Source organism: Asparagus officinalis, chromosome 1, assembly GCF_001876935.1.
Source record: "Asparagus officinalis chromosome 1, Aspof.V1, whole genome shotgun sequence".
NCBI classification, from domain to species: domain Eukaryota; kingdom Viridiplantae; phylum Streptophyta; class Magnoliopsida; order Asparagales; family Asparagaceae; genus Asparagus; species Asparagus officinalis.
In genome coordinates, this window is record NC_033794.1 from 27,617,807 (window position 1) to 27,632,827 (window position 15,021).

Sequence of the window (15,021 nt, forward strand, 5' to 3'; positions counted from 1 at the left end):
CAGCCTGAACACATGAAAAAATTTCAGGACATAATATTTCATCAGTCTAGGGTAAATTGTATAAAACTACCATGAAGTTTGAGGACTTCCGTACAAAACCGCCTAAACTTTATATATTAAAGAAAATTTATGTTCGCATGTGAAATGTTTTGAACAATTTTGTGTCACACCCTGAGCCCACAAGCATGTTGGCTCAATGTAAGTTGTGGGACCCACCGAGTATAGCGCGTTGTTTGACTCAAACCACTATCAAAATTCACTAGCCAATACTACACTTAAGTCTTTGGTTTTACTATATAAACCATTAGAGGTCTTTCTCTTCCACCGATGTGGGACTAAACTCTCGGGCATCACATTTTGCCTCTATGCACTTAATATATCTATTACATTATGTTAGTCTAAGTGTGTAGACCCAAAGCTGCAATCGAAAAGACGAAGAAAACAGTCAGAAGACTGTGCGGTCGACCGCAGTGGCAGAGCCGGTCGACCGCGTGCACTGCAGGAGACTGAGAAGAAGTTTTCGCTCTGGCCGGTCGACCGGCGTGGTCGCTGCGGTCGACCGATATCGTGCACAAGACCCTGTAGGATTTCGTCGTTCTGACCGGTCGACCGACCTTGGCAAAGCGGTCGACCGCGACGCAGATTCGCTGTTTCCTATTTTATCTAGGAATCCTGTTCTGCTGGGGTTTGTTATAAATACCCAAACGTTTCTAGGTTTGTAGGACATAAAAAAGGAGTTTTTTGGCTGCTAAGAGAGAGAGAATCTCAGAGAGATTTACCCCTTGTTTGAGAGCTTGTATTTTCTTCTTCAATTAATAGAAAGATTGTGTGGTGTGGCTCCCGAGGACGTAGGCACGTTGCCGAACCTCGTTAAATCTGTGTGTTCGTCTCTTTTACTATTTTTACAAGGTTAGATCTTTATTTGTGGTTTATTCCTACTTTCCTACTTTCAACACAAGGTCCGGAAGGGCAAGGGTTCGATTGATTGTTTCGAATTCCCCAACAACTGGTATCAGAGCTTCGTTCAGCAATTTGTGTGAAAGCCATGGCAGAGGAAAGCAAATCAAAGATTGAGAAGTTCGACGGATCGGATTTCGCCTACTGGAAGTCGCAGATGGAGGACTATCTGTACCAGAAGGACTTGTATCGCCCGCTTCTGGGCAAGGAAAAGGGAAAGAAGACGACGGAGTCAGATGGTGATTGGGAGGTACTGGATAGGAAGGCTCTAGGGCAAATCCGGTTGTCGCTCGCCAAATCAGTAGCCCACAATATTCTGAAGGAGAAGACGACGGTGGGGCTTATGGAAGCGCTCGCGAAGATGTACGAGCAACCGTCGGCAGCAAACAAGGTGCATCTAGTCAAAACTCTTTTCAACCTCAAGATGGCAGAAGGACGGTCCTTCACGATGCACCTCAGCGAGTTCAACACGATTGTTGATCAACTTATCTCCGTGGACATCACATTCGATGACGAAGTGCAGGCCCTTCTACTACTATCGCAGTTGCCGGATAGTTGGGCAGGTTGTGTGACGGCAATCAGCAATTCGGCGGGGAAAGAGAAGTTGAAGCTGAATGAGGTTGTTAGCATGATTCTATCCGAGGAGGTTAGAAGGAAATCGTCCGAATCAGAAGGTTCAGGTTCAGCCCTAAGTTTCGAGCAGAGAGGCAGAAGCCAGAAGAAAGGGAACCAGAACAGGAATCGGTCGAAATCAGTGAAGAAGAGGCCGAACTCGAAGGTTAGGTCTATCAAAGGGAAGTGTTGGAACTGCGGCCAGGAGGGCCATATGTCTTCGGTCTGTAAAGCACCAAAGAAGGATGCGGGTGAGCAGGAGGCTCATATCGTGCAGGATGCCTTGATCCTTGCTATGGATAGCGATTCTGATTCTTGGGTCATCGACTCAGGAGCTTCTTTCCACGCCACTGCAAATAGGAAACTACTTCAGAACTATGTAGCAGGGGACTTTGGTAAAGTATACTTGGGGGATAATGAACCTTGCAATATTGTTGGAAAGGGCGACGTTCAGATACAGATAAAGGGCTCTAAGTGGAACTTGAAGAACGTGAGACACGTGCCGAAGCTGAAGAGGAATCTTGTTTCGGTGGGACAGCTTGGAGCAGAAGGCTACGTTTCGACATTCACCGGGGATTCGTGGAGGATCTCCAACGGTACGATGATAGTTGCTTGAGATAACAAACTAGGAACTCTCTACCTCACCTTACATGTGAGTGACACCCTCGCAATTACACCGAGGCAATAAAACGGGAACTCTCTACCTCACTTCACATGCGAGTGACACCCTCGCAATTGCAGCTGGCAAGGAGAGTACAGATCTGTGGCACAATAGGCTGGGGCACATGAGCGAGAAAGGGATGAAAATTCTACATTCACAAGGAAAGCTAACCGGGATCGACACCGTGGAAGTCGGGGTTTGTGAAGACTGCATCTTTGGGAAGCAGAAGAGGGTTAGTTTCCAGAAGGGTGGAAGGCCACCTAAGGCTCAGAAGCTAGAGTTGATTCATACAGATGTATGGGGCCCAGCCAGTGTGTCTTCTTTTGGCGGTTCGAGATACTACATTACCTTTATCGACGATCACTCGAGGAAGGTGTGGGTTTACTTCATGAAGCACAAGTCAGAGGTGTTCGAGATCTTCAAGAAGTGGAAGGCCATGGTCGAGAACGAGACAGATCTGAAGGTGAAGTGCTTGAGATCAGATAATGGTGGAGAATACGAGCTGGAGGAGTTCAAGAGGTTCTGTGCTACGAATGGGATTCGCTTAGAGAGGACTACTCCAGGGACGCCGCAGCAGAACGGCATTGCAGAGAGGATGAACAGGACCTTGACAGAGCGTGCGCGGAGCATGCGATTACATGCAGGTCTGCCTAAGACATTTTGGGCGGATGCGGTGCATACGGCAGCATACCTTATTAATCACGGGCCATCAGTTCCATTAGATTTTGGGATTCCAGAGGAGGTTTGGAGTGGAAAGAAGATAAATCTCTCACACTTGCGGGTATTTGGTTGCGTGGCTTATGTTCATATCAGTGACCATGTCAGGGACAAGCTAGAAGCTAAGTCACAGAAGTGCACATTCATTGGATACGGCATTGATGAGTTCGGGTATCGCCTTTGGGATGAGAAGAACAGGAAGATCATCAGGAGCCGGGATGTGATATTCAATGAGGAGGTGATGTACAAGGACAGGGACAATGCCAAGGATAGCCAAAGCAGTGGGAGCAGCACTACGGATACAGGTGGATCCGAGTACATGGATTTGGAGGAACTTCCAGATGGGGGCGACGATGTCAGTTCTGACCGTAGAACGAAGGAGACTACAGGTGTAGAAGCTACTACCCAGGGCGTGGAGCCTAGGAGGTCATCTAGGGTACCCAAACCAAATCCCAAATACCTCTCGTCACTTGATTATCTACTCTTAACAGATAGCGGAGAGCCGGAGTGTTATGAAGAGGCAGTGCAAGTGAGTGAATCTCAGCAGTGGGAGCATGCGATGCAGGAGGAGATGGATTCTCTACTCACTAATGAGACATGGGAGTTAGCCCAGCTACCTGCACAGAAGAAAGCCTTGCACAATAAATGGGTCTACCGGGTCAAGCAGGAGAGTGATGGAAGCAAGAGATTCAAGGCCAGATTAGTAGTGAAAGGGTTTCAACAGCGGGAAGGAGTGGACTACACGGAGATATTTTCCCCTGTTGTGAAACTCACAACCATCAGAGTGGTGTTGAGTTTGGTAGCTGCAGAAGACCTCTTCCTTGAGCAGTTAGATGTGAAGACTGCCTTTCTTCATGGTGACTTGGATGAAGAAATCTACATGAAGCAGCCTGTTGGCTTCATTGAAGAAGGAAAGGAAGAGATGGTGTGCAAGCTCAAGAAGAGCTTATATGGTTTGAAACAGGCTCCGAGACAGTGGTATAAGAAGTTTGATAACTTCATGCAGAACAATGGCTACAGAAGATGCAATTCGGATCATTGCTGTTATTTCAAAAGGTTCGAGTCCAGCTTCATTATTTTGTTATTATATGTTGATGACATGTTGGTAGCAGGACCGTGTTTAGAAGAGATAAACAGTTTGAAGAGGCAGCTAGCAAAGGAATTTGCAATGAAGGATCTGGGTGCAGCGAAGCAGATTCTAGGGATGCGAATCAGTAGGGATGAAGCTGAAGGGACATTGAGTTTGAGCCAAGCTGAATACATTGAGAAGGTACTTCAGAGGTTCAACATGCAGAATGCTAAAGTTGTTAGCACACCCCTTGGAAGTCAGTTCAAGTTATCTGAGGAGCAATCGCCTAAGACAGATGCAGATAGAGAGCATATGAGCAGGGTGCCATATTCTTCAGCCATTGGGAGTCTCATGTACGCGATGGTTTGCACAAGGCCGGACATCGCCCATGCAGTGGGAGTTGTGAGCAGATTTGCAAGCAATCCAGGAAAGCAGCATTGGGAGGCCGTGAAGTGGATAATGCGGTACTTGAGGGGAACAACGAACAAGCCACTATGTTTCAGGAGGAAGGAGTTGGTACTGTAGGGATATGTGGATGCGGACTTCGCCGGTGATCATGATACGAGGCGAAGCACCACGGGGTATGTTTATACCTTAGCGTCGACAGCAGTGAGCTGGGTCTCACGTCTGCAGAAGATTGTGACTTTGTCTACAACCGAGGCTGAGTATGTCGCGGTGACTGAAGCAAGCAAGGAGATGATCTGGTTGAACGGGTGCTTGGAAGAGTTGGACCTGAAGCAAGGGAGAGGAGTTCTTTATTGTGATAGCCATAGCGCTATACATCTTGCCAAGAATCCAGTATATCATGCCAGAACGAAGCACATCGATGTTAAATACCATTTTATACGCTCGCTGATCGAGGACGGAAAGTTGCACTTAATGAAGATTTTGGGGAGTCAAAATCCGGCGGACATGTTGACGAAGGCAGTCACCATTGAGAAACTGGAGTTGTGCGCAACTTCAGTTGGCCTTCACGAGTAGAAGACGAAGGCGGAGCCACACTACGAGGATCGGCGCGATCGTCGGGATGTTGATTGAAGAAAGAATTTTTCGGGGGAAAAGATACATGCGAAGAAGGGGAGAGTTCGGGTGAGCTCATTGATGGCGCTTTGGTCTCCAAGTGGGAGATTGTTAGTCTAAGTGTGTAGACCCAAAGCTGCAATCGAAAAGACGAAGAAAACAGTCAGAAGACTGTGCGGTCGACCGCAGTGGCAGAGCCGGTCGACCGCGTGCACTGCAGGAGACTGAGAAGAAGTTTTCGCTCTGGCCGGTCGACCGGCGTGGTCGCTGCGGTCGACCGATATCGTGCACAAGACCCTGTAGGATTTCGTCGTTCTGACCGGTCGACCGACCTTGGCAAAGCGGTCGACCGCGACGCAGATCCGCTGTTTCCTATTTTATCTAGGAATCCTGTTCTGCTGGGGTTTGTTATAAATACCCAAACGTTTCTAGGGTTTGTAGGACATAAAAAAAGGAGTTTTTTGGCTGCCAAGAGAGAGAGAATCTCAGAGAGATTTACCCCTTGTTTGAGAGCTTGTATTTTCTTCTTCAATTAATAGAAAGATTGTGTGGTGTGGCTTCCGAGGACGTAGGCACGTTGCCGAACCTCGTTAAATCTGTGTGTTCGTCTCTTTTACTGTTTTTACAAGGTTAGATCTTTATTTGTGGTTTATTCCTACTTTCCTACTTTCAACACAAGGTCCGGAAGGGCAAGGGTTCGATTGATTGTTTCGAATTCCCCAACACATTACCCTCTTCTTGTCTCATATTTATCAAAATTTCTTCTAAACCTCCCAATGTTTATGGTAATTTGCGAAATTTATCAAAATTCATGTGGATAGTCCAAATATGATATGTATATTAGTTCATACCTGAAATGCAGTAAATTTGAAAGGACTTTCAGGTTGAAAGTACCCGTTTGCATCAATCCATCTGTCTGGTCGAAAAACTTCTGCATCTTCACCCCATAAATATGTTAATCTACCCATTGCATAAGGCATGTAAAACACAACATCCCCCTTTTCTGTGTCAAAACCATCGGGCAAAGTATCATCTGAGAAGCAAACTTTCGAATCCTTCACAAAAAAATATTATATGGTAAATGTATCGGTAATAAGAAAACATGTAAGCATGGGCTGTCTGGTTTATAACTGTAATTGCAAGCACCATTTACATACAACTATAGTTCTTGCAACTACATTACTTTTTAGAGTTACAGTTATTAAGCTGCGTCTATGTGTTTTGAAGTATTAGGCTTTCGATTTATGGACTTGTATTGGGATTGGTTGGAATTGCTGTTGCAATTTTCCCTATTTGCAGTTCAAATTCCAACTGAAATTACACCTAATTATGCATAGCTGCAATTGAGATGTCTTTGCAATGGCAATTGCAACTCTATTTATTAATTGCACTAAGCTGCAACTGACCCAAAATGTTCTAATTGCTAGCATCTTTTGCAATAAACAAAGCAACCCCTTTGTATATATATATATTAGAAGAAAACTTTGGTATGTATGGCTAACCAAAGGAACTGATGGAAACAATCTCAGTGTCTCTGTTATGGTTGCATGAAGATACTGCATCTTGTCTACGACTTCATCAGTCAGAAGGTTCGAGAAATCTCCAAAGTTTGTATCTTTATCATTTTCAGTTGCTTCTTGCACTTCACAAGCAACCTTGTCTTGTATCTGCTGATTCTTGCACAACATGTAAATAAACCAGGATAATGTCCCAGCAGTAGTGTCTTTTCCAGCGATAAGAAAATTCAAAATTATATCTCTCAAATACTTGTGTGTCATATTTTCTGGATCCTTTTCCATTTCCGCTAGAAATCTAGATAACAAGTCTTCTTTCTTCACCTGAAAACCAAGTTCAAGAAACATAAAGCCTAATCCTTTTGTTGAATAAGAAATGAAATTTGAAGACTTACAGAGTCGATTTCTGGATTCTGGGGGTTTTCAATCTTGACATTGATCAATTTGTAAACAAAATCATTGACAATTTTAATGTGTTTTTTAAGTTCTGCTTCTGATCCAATGTTGAAATACTTCTTGATCTTCCAAAATGGATCAACATATCGTAGTAGTATCAGACTACTAGACCTATCAAAAGCATTGGAGAATCGATTTCCTTCTTCTGATCCTTGCAAACTATTCAACTCTATGCCAAACCCAACTTTAAATATCGAATCCATAGTTGATTTCATGAACAAATCCTGTTACATAAGTATCATAAATAGTAAGATACTGGAAAAATAAAAGGCTTAAATGCATTTAGACGTCGCTTAACCCCTTATTAGCTCAGCACTTTGTAGTTGGTTCTTATAAAAGTGCGTTTGGATAGTAGTTGCTAAAATTCCGATGTTTTTCTCCTAAAATCCAAATTCCAATTGACATATTTGATTGAATGTTGTTATATACATGAAAGAGCTATTGCAAAACAAAAATAGACAAAATTTGCAAAGCTGCAGTTGCATTCCAGTTGAAGTGTGCTCCAAGAGCAGGGATTGTTTGGACAGTCTAAGTGATAGCAAAAAGTTAAGGCGCAATAAGTAAATTAACTCATTGATATAGAAGACTGACACGCAGTTAACCTTGAAATAAAAAAATTCAGAGCTTTGATTTTTCACCTGTATGTCTATTACTTCTTTACGGTTAGATATCTCAGAGATTATTTGAGCTAGTTTGGCTGCATTTATTTTGAACACTGTACTGCTGAAATCTCTGAGGACTCTTGTTGAGAATTCATAGCTTGCTATCTTTCTTTGATGGCGCCATTTGTCACCATCTACTGCAAATATTCCATCTCCAAAGAGGTCACTGCTGTTTTCATAGTTGAATGATCCCTGAGAGTTGTGGGAAAGAATTGAGAAGTTAAAAGGATGAAAAATTATAAATATTTTTGCAAACTCACAGAATACTGAAAGAAGTTGGAATTCACATTTATGACATCTACACAATTTGATTTCAGTGAAAAAGATAATGACATAGAACTGTTTTGATTCTAGCGAATATCATAGGAAAATTTCTCCTAAGAAAAGCATTTGCATGACTACCTTGCCATAGTTGTTGAAATTGGTTCGAAGAATATACTCAATATTTGCAGGATCCGAAGTGTAGACCTGCTTGTTTGTGGGAGTAAGAAGCCTGTAGGTTTTGTATTTGTGGCAGAGTTCAGTATTGAAATCATGCAGCCTCTTGAAGTTGATGAGCTGGTGGAAAATAGTTCCTGCAACTGGTGGAAGTCTCTTCTTCTTCTTGCTTGTCAACAGTCCGCTTACTATTTTACCGACGAAAAGAGCCAGAAGCAACGCTGCCACCGTAGGAACACGGGACGTGAGATCAAAGGAGAAATCCATGCCGAGGTTTATGGGCGTTGTTGTTGTCTGTGGGAGTCGATTAATATATATTTATAGGGTCAATTGCCATGCACTTACAGTGCTATTGGGCTATTCAATATCTCTTGTCATGTACTCGTTATGCTGGTGTCACAGAGTTTATTGCAAGGAAATCTTCTAATATTTCAGTAATGTACGTATGGAGAGATCCTTTGTTCTCTTGTAGGTGTTGAATACACAGCTCATACAGCTCACAAGAGACAAAGAAGACAGAATTTTATTCGGACAGACTGAGATCTAGATGCAAATAAAATTTTTTTAGGTAAAATTAGTATATTAGGTGTATCTATAACTAGATCATATTTATATGTGGAGAAAATGATTTCAAGTGACATCTCATTTTACTAATGAGCTACCAAGAGATACACTAATTATTGATGAGGTCCGTCTTTTAAAAATATGAGAATAAGTGAATCTCCTCACTTCTATCCTTTGGTAGCTCATTTTACTAAATGGGTTGGCAAGTCAAAAATCTTTTGTTACATAGTATCATCTCTCATGTATATACCTGTCACATGATAATTATGAAAATAATAGGTATTATGGTATGACGACACATTTTGCTGAAAGAGATGCCAATAGATGACCGGTGAGACTCGGCTAGTTAGTATCGTCTTATGATATGTATTCACAACAACATGATCTTATGCTAAATGTATTGATACAAGAAAGAAAGATGCCGGACGGCAAATGGTAAACGTTTATTTTTTTTCTTTAGGATGGAGGAGAAATCAAGAGAGGGAATTTTGGAAATAAGCATTTTCTCGGTGGCCTTGAGTCACGAAGACTGCGAAATATTGTTTTACTTGCAAAAGACGTCCCACGTACTAATCCTAGTTTTAGTAAATACATCTCTATGATGGAGGAGAAATCAACTAATCCTATGTATTTGGATTCTTGTGTTGTTGGTTTTCTTTTCAATTGGTTGTATATATATCCGTATATCAATATGAGACACCTAAAAAAGTCAAGAATTATGTGTCTACAAATTTGGTAAAACCACGATGAGGCCCTTGGTTCGGGTCATAACGCGCTGGTAAAATACGGGCCTTCTAGGGCTATTAACGTTTCAAGGTAGGGTTTTTTATACAAACCCCCACAAACTACAGTGATTTTTTCGGTTAAACCATCATAAATTTTTTTATTTTCATAGAACCACTGTAAAATATATTGGTTTTTCGGAAAACTAGCACAAAATTTTTATTTTTCATAAAATCACGATAAAAATATGAATCTTTTACGAAGTCCCCACCAAACCATAATTTACATCGGTATAATGCTAAATAATAGTATGAAATGACATAATTGTCCATTATGACAAAAAATTAGAGAGGATGAGTGAGGGAATTAAAATTTATTTGAGGGAGTTAACAAAGTTTTAGAGAGAAATAATTTTTTTTATAGTGAAGAGACCACGAATCGAACCGAAGATAGTGAGAGTCATATTGGAACCTCCCAAATATCTGAGTCATCAACGGTGCTCAGACATTTTATTGGTTTGAGAAAATATAATAATAGATTGGTGGGTCCCATCACGAGGATATTTTAGGGATTTAGCATATTATTTAGTTTAACATGCTATAGATGCAAAATTATAATTTGGTGGCACTTTGTTAGCGTTGTATATTTTCATGGTGGCTCTAAGAAAATAAAAAAAATTGTGGCGATTCTCTGAAAAACCACTATATTTTATGGTGGTTCTTTGAAAATAAAAAATATTATTGTGATTTTCCCAAAAACCACTATATATTGTGGTGGTTTTGTATAAAAACTCTTTCAAGTTATTACCAGGAAGCTTGAAGCTCGTTAAGTTTTCATCATAGCTTGCCGAATCCCAATGAAATTTCAGGATTCCTTCATAATACTTTTTCTGAGAAAATAGCCTAAATTCATTTATTCTCTTGAAGTTAACACGAATTTTCGATATTTCAATCTCATCATCTATTTAGAGACTCGTAAAGAATATCATTTTATAATCTAATTTTACAAAACATAGAAGACTAAATCAATAAATATCCCTCCTTAATTTATAATTTATATAAAATAAGAAATTGGTGGTTTGATATTAAAGCCTCCTATCCTAGAAAATTGCCACATTTCTTTCTATCGACAAGTAACTTAAAGAAAGAAACATCCTAGTACAAAATAGGGCTGCCCCAACGGTTGTAACAGTTGGGACAAATCATGACCCTAACGGTTAGGACCGTTTGTGCTAAGAAAAGGACTGTTAGGGCAAATCGCGTTGGGGCTAAGTCAGCTCCAACGGTTGCTGAACTTGCACCAACGGTTCTAACCGTTGGGGCAAAATATTTGCCCCAACGGTTACAACAATTTGGGGCTGTTAGATAAATTAAAAAAAAAAGGAAAATCAACCAAAAATGTTATGCACAAATACTCAGTTCTTGCCTACTGCTGAAAACACTTGAATAGCTTGTTTGGCTTTGCCTACTGCTGAAAAAAAAACATATATAAGAGGTACATAATAAAATTAAGAAAGAAGAAAAGCACTCAGCTCTTACCTAATGTTGTAATCAGAAAGAAACGAGGAGAAGTAACAGGACTTACTTCTAGACAATACAATCAATAGCAGCTTTATATTTGGTTTTGCCTTATGTCACTTGGAAACTTGTCTTTGCTGTTTGTTCTGGTACTGGAACCTTCACCGCAACTCCCAGTGCAAACATTTTAGCACCAAAGACACTCTTTACCTGTAAAGTAACACAATAAGATCAAATTGAAAATATAAGTAGAGAAACGGGTATCAACTGAAGAAGAAATTAGCTCTTAGCAAAATAACAAATTAAAAAAATATGTCAGCATGAAATCACCATGACGGCCAGAAATAAATATCAAAGAAATCAGGGTTATCCCATTTTCAATCTAGGCATTTGACCAGAAAAAAAGCAACAGGAGAATGTAAAATCATCCATATGCATGTTTCTCTAGCAGGACAAATAGAGACGCAAACCACATGTTAAATCATTAGTATAAATCATCCATATGCATGTTTCTCTAGCAGGACAAATAGAGACGCAAACCACATGTTAAATCATTAGTATCATGGAAGGTTCATGCTTCATAAAAGGCAGGACAAATAGAGACGCAAACCACATGTTAAATCATTAGTATCATGGAAGGTTCATGCTTCATAAAAGTTTATTTGAAGAGTGGTGTTATCTGTAATTTATCCTTCTAAAAATGACAATATAGGTGAGCTAGGTGGCACTAAATTAGTTATGGGGTACTAGTTAAATGTCGTTAGTTGCTTTGTTGCTAGTAAAATGAGTGGTTAGATCAATTTGGTTAGCTCTAATCAAAATATACAGATCTAAGTAAATCTAGTTCTTTCATTTTCTATGCATCAATGTCAACCCATGTAACATGTACGCAGGATGAGGTGATACTCCAATATTCAATTTCTCGTCTTTGTTAACTGAACTATTTCAACTTGCATTAATAGATAATTGTCATGAACAGTTTTTTCAAATTGTCAACTGAACTAATCTAAATTAAATTTAATTAAACCAGCTAGTCTAGTTATTCTTATTCTTCTGCAAATGGAACTTAGTAGAACAAAAAACTAGAAGGCCAAATTTTCACCTCAATAGTAACAAGAGCCAAACACTATACACTAAGCATTCCACTCGAAGTTATGCAGTTAACCTCACTTAAATACTCAATCTCATTACTCCAAAAATAGCACAACTCTTCATAGTTTGTATTTCTATTCCATATATTTTTCTGTAGAAACTCAAAAAAAATTATGCCTTGGTTACAAAATGTGTGCTAAAATCCAACATAACACGAACAAACTAAGTTAACCTTATTTAACATGTTAGACCCTAGAGGGGGGGTGATTAGGGTCTTATGCTAATCTAATCCGATTAAATGCCAATTAAAATATATTAACAAGTTATCCTAGCAAATATGAAATACCACAAGATATATAAGCTAGGATAAGCAATGCAAACAAAGAGATATATCCTATATGATGAATATATATATGCAAGGATATATAAACTACACAAGGATAAACAATCTAAATAAGATAGTGGATGATATAGATAATGAGCTAATGACAATGGCGATATGAGATATGAACATAAATATGAATGAACGCCAAAGCACACTTAAACAAGCAATATGATCACGGAGTTCGGACCTTCCGTCCTACGTCTCCGCTCCCCACTCCCGGGGAGAAATCCACTAACACAATCCGGTTTGGAAGCCGGAACTTCTTCTACACACTCGGTTTTCTAGCTAACCGAAAACTCTACAACTCACACTCTTGCAATCACACTCTACACCCACTAAGTGTTGGACCTAACCGTGTCTCCCTCAAGTGCTCGGTTACAACCTCTCTCTAGGCACGTCAACCGACGCCACTCCTCTTGGGACGATCCCCGACTCTCACCACACACTTCTCACTCGGTGTACAAGTGTATTACAAAGTGATTCTCACAATAAGCATAATATAACAAATGATTGTTCTCTCTAACAAGGTGAGAACTCAATTAGGCTCACTCTCAATGTCACACTATCCCACAACCCAATTATATAATGTATGCAAATACAATAAGCTCAATGGTTGTGTGTGTAAACAAAGAGTAAATCAAATCAAACTAAACTCAGTATAAAACTAGCTTTAATAGAAATGATAATCAACAAATAATTATAGATAAAAGCTAGAGTTGAGTTTAGAAAAACTTCTCTAGATCAAGATGGAGAGATGGAGATATGAAGCCCAAACAAGAAGATGATCTCCTCCACTTGCGAAAACAATCTTCAAACCAAACAAACACTAAAACACACTTAAACCCAACTTCTTTTAAAACATTCTTAGATACATGAGAAGAGATCAGCAATGGGGTATTTATACCCTCTCACAACTCAGCCAAAAAACCCCAAGCAAAAAGACAGAAAAATCCCCAGAAGACAGCTCAGAAAAATAGCCGTTAGTGTCTAACGGATCTATTGTCGGTCGACCGAAAATTCCGTCGGTCGACCGATGAGAGCAAAAACACGAGGAAAACATTCTGGACCATCGTCGGTCGACCGGTGCGGTCGACCGATAAGTAACAGGACTTACTTCTAGACAATACAATCAATAGCAGCTTTATATTTGGTTTTGCCTGATGTCACTTGGAAACTTGTCTTTGCTGTTTGTTTTGGTACTGGAACCTTCACCGCAACTCCCAGTGCAAACATTTTAGCACCAAAGACACTCTTTACCTATAAAGTAACACATGAAGATCAAATTGAAAATATAAGTAAAGAAACTGGTATCAACTGAAGAAGAAATTAGCTCTTAGCAAAATAACAAATTAAAAAAATATGTCAGCATGAAATCACCATGACAGCCAGAAATAAATATCAAATTTAAAAGAAATCAGGGTTATCCCAATTTCAATCTAGGCATTTGACCAGAAAAAAATGCAGCAGCAGAATGTTAAATCATCCATATGCATGTTTCTCTAGCAGGACAAATAGAGACGCAAACCACATGTTAAATCATTAGTATCATGGAAGGTTCATGCTTCATAAAGTTATATGTGAAGAGTGGTGTTATCTATAATTTATCCTTCTAAAAATGACAATACAGGTGAGCTAGGTGCCACTAAATTAGTTGAGGGGTGCTAGTTAAATGTCGTTAGTTGCTTTGTTGCTAGTAAAATGAGTGGTTAGATCAATTTGGTTAGCCCTAATCAAAATATACAGATCTAAGTAAATCTAGTTCTTTCATCTTCTATGCATCAATGTCAAGCCATGTAACATGTAAGCAGGATGAGGTGATACTCCAATATTCAATTTCTCATCTTTGTTAACTGAACCATTCCAACTTACATTAATAGAGAATTGCCATGAACAGGTTTTTCAAATTGTCAACTGAACTAATCTATATTAAATTTAATTAAACCAGCTAGTCTAGTTATTCTTATTCTTCTGCAAATGGAACTTAGTAGAACAAAAAACTAGAAGGCCAATTTTTCACCTCAACTGTAACAGGAGCCAAACACTATACACTAAGCATCCCACTCGAAGTTATGCAATCAACCTCACTCAAATACTCAATCTCATTACTCCAAAAATGGCCCAACTCTTCATAGTTTGTATTTCTATGCCATATATTTTTTTGTAGAAACAAACAACATTAGTGGTAAATTGTTTGTTAAACATCATTAAAACAAGAAGGCCAACATAACATATCAGCCAATCAAAGAAACTGTCCACCTTGACAAATTTACTTCATCAAAGCACGATGCGACACTAGCACAAAAGCAGTCTTAATTGTAAGAAAGGTTGAAAGATTTACTTCATCAATTCAAATTCACCATCCAAAGGAACAAAGCTGATTGTCTTTTCTGAGTTGAACCTCGTCAGATTTACACACCGATGAAAAGTGACATCATCAAGTTCAATGGTCTTGCCACTGGGGAAAGAGGAAAAACTGTTAGTTTACTCTAAACTGTCATGCTAAAGAATCAAAGGAGCTAGTAAATCCTGATAGAAGAGAACAAGACGTTAAGCCCAATTCAATAATGTGCTGGAATTTTGTAAGAATTGGAATCGTGCTAGAATTGGAATACTTGTGATCCATGCAAGAAGCAG

At 39.7% G+C, this 15,021-nt stretch overlaps 1 protein-coding gene across 1 annotated transcript in view; it reads right to left on the bottom strand.

Annotated features, from left to right (window-relative positions):
- LOC109832607 (cytochrome P450 704C1-like) overlaps positions 1 to 8,373 on the bottom strand; it is a 59,732-nt gene extending 51,359 nt beyond the window's left edge. The window contains exons 1-5 of the mRNA XM_020399978.1: positions 8,071 to 8,373; positions 7,645 to 7,860; positions 6,946 to 7,230; positions 6,539 to 6,874; positions 5,888 to 6,091 (exon numbers count right to left, since the gene is read on the bottom strand). Coding sequence (XP_020255567.1) covers positions 5,888 to 6,091; positions 6,539 to 6,874; positions 6,946 to 7,230; positions 7,645 to 7,860; positions 8,071 to 8,373 — 1,344 coding nt within the window. The remainder of the gene's footprint in view (positions 1 to 5,887; positions 6,092 to 6,538; positions 6,875 to 6,945; positions 7,231 to 7,644; positions 7,861 to 8,070) is intronic.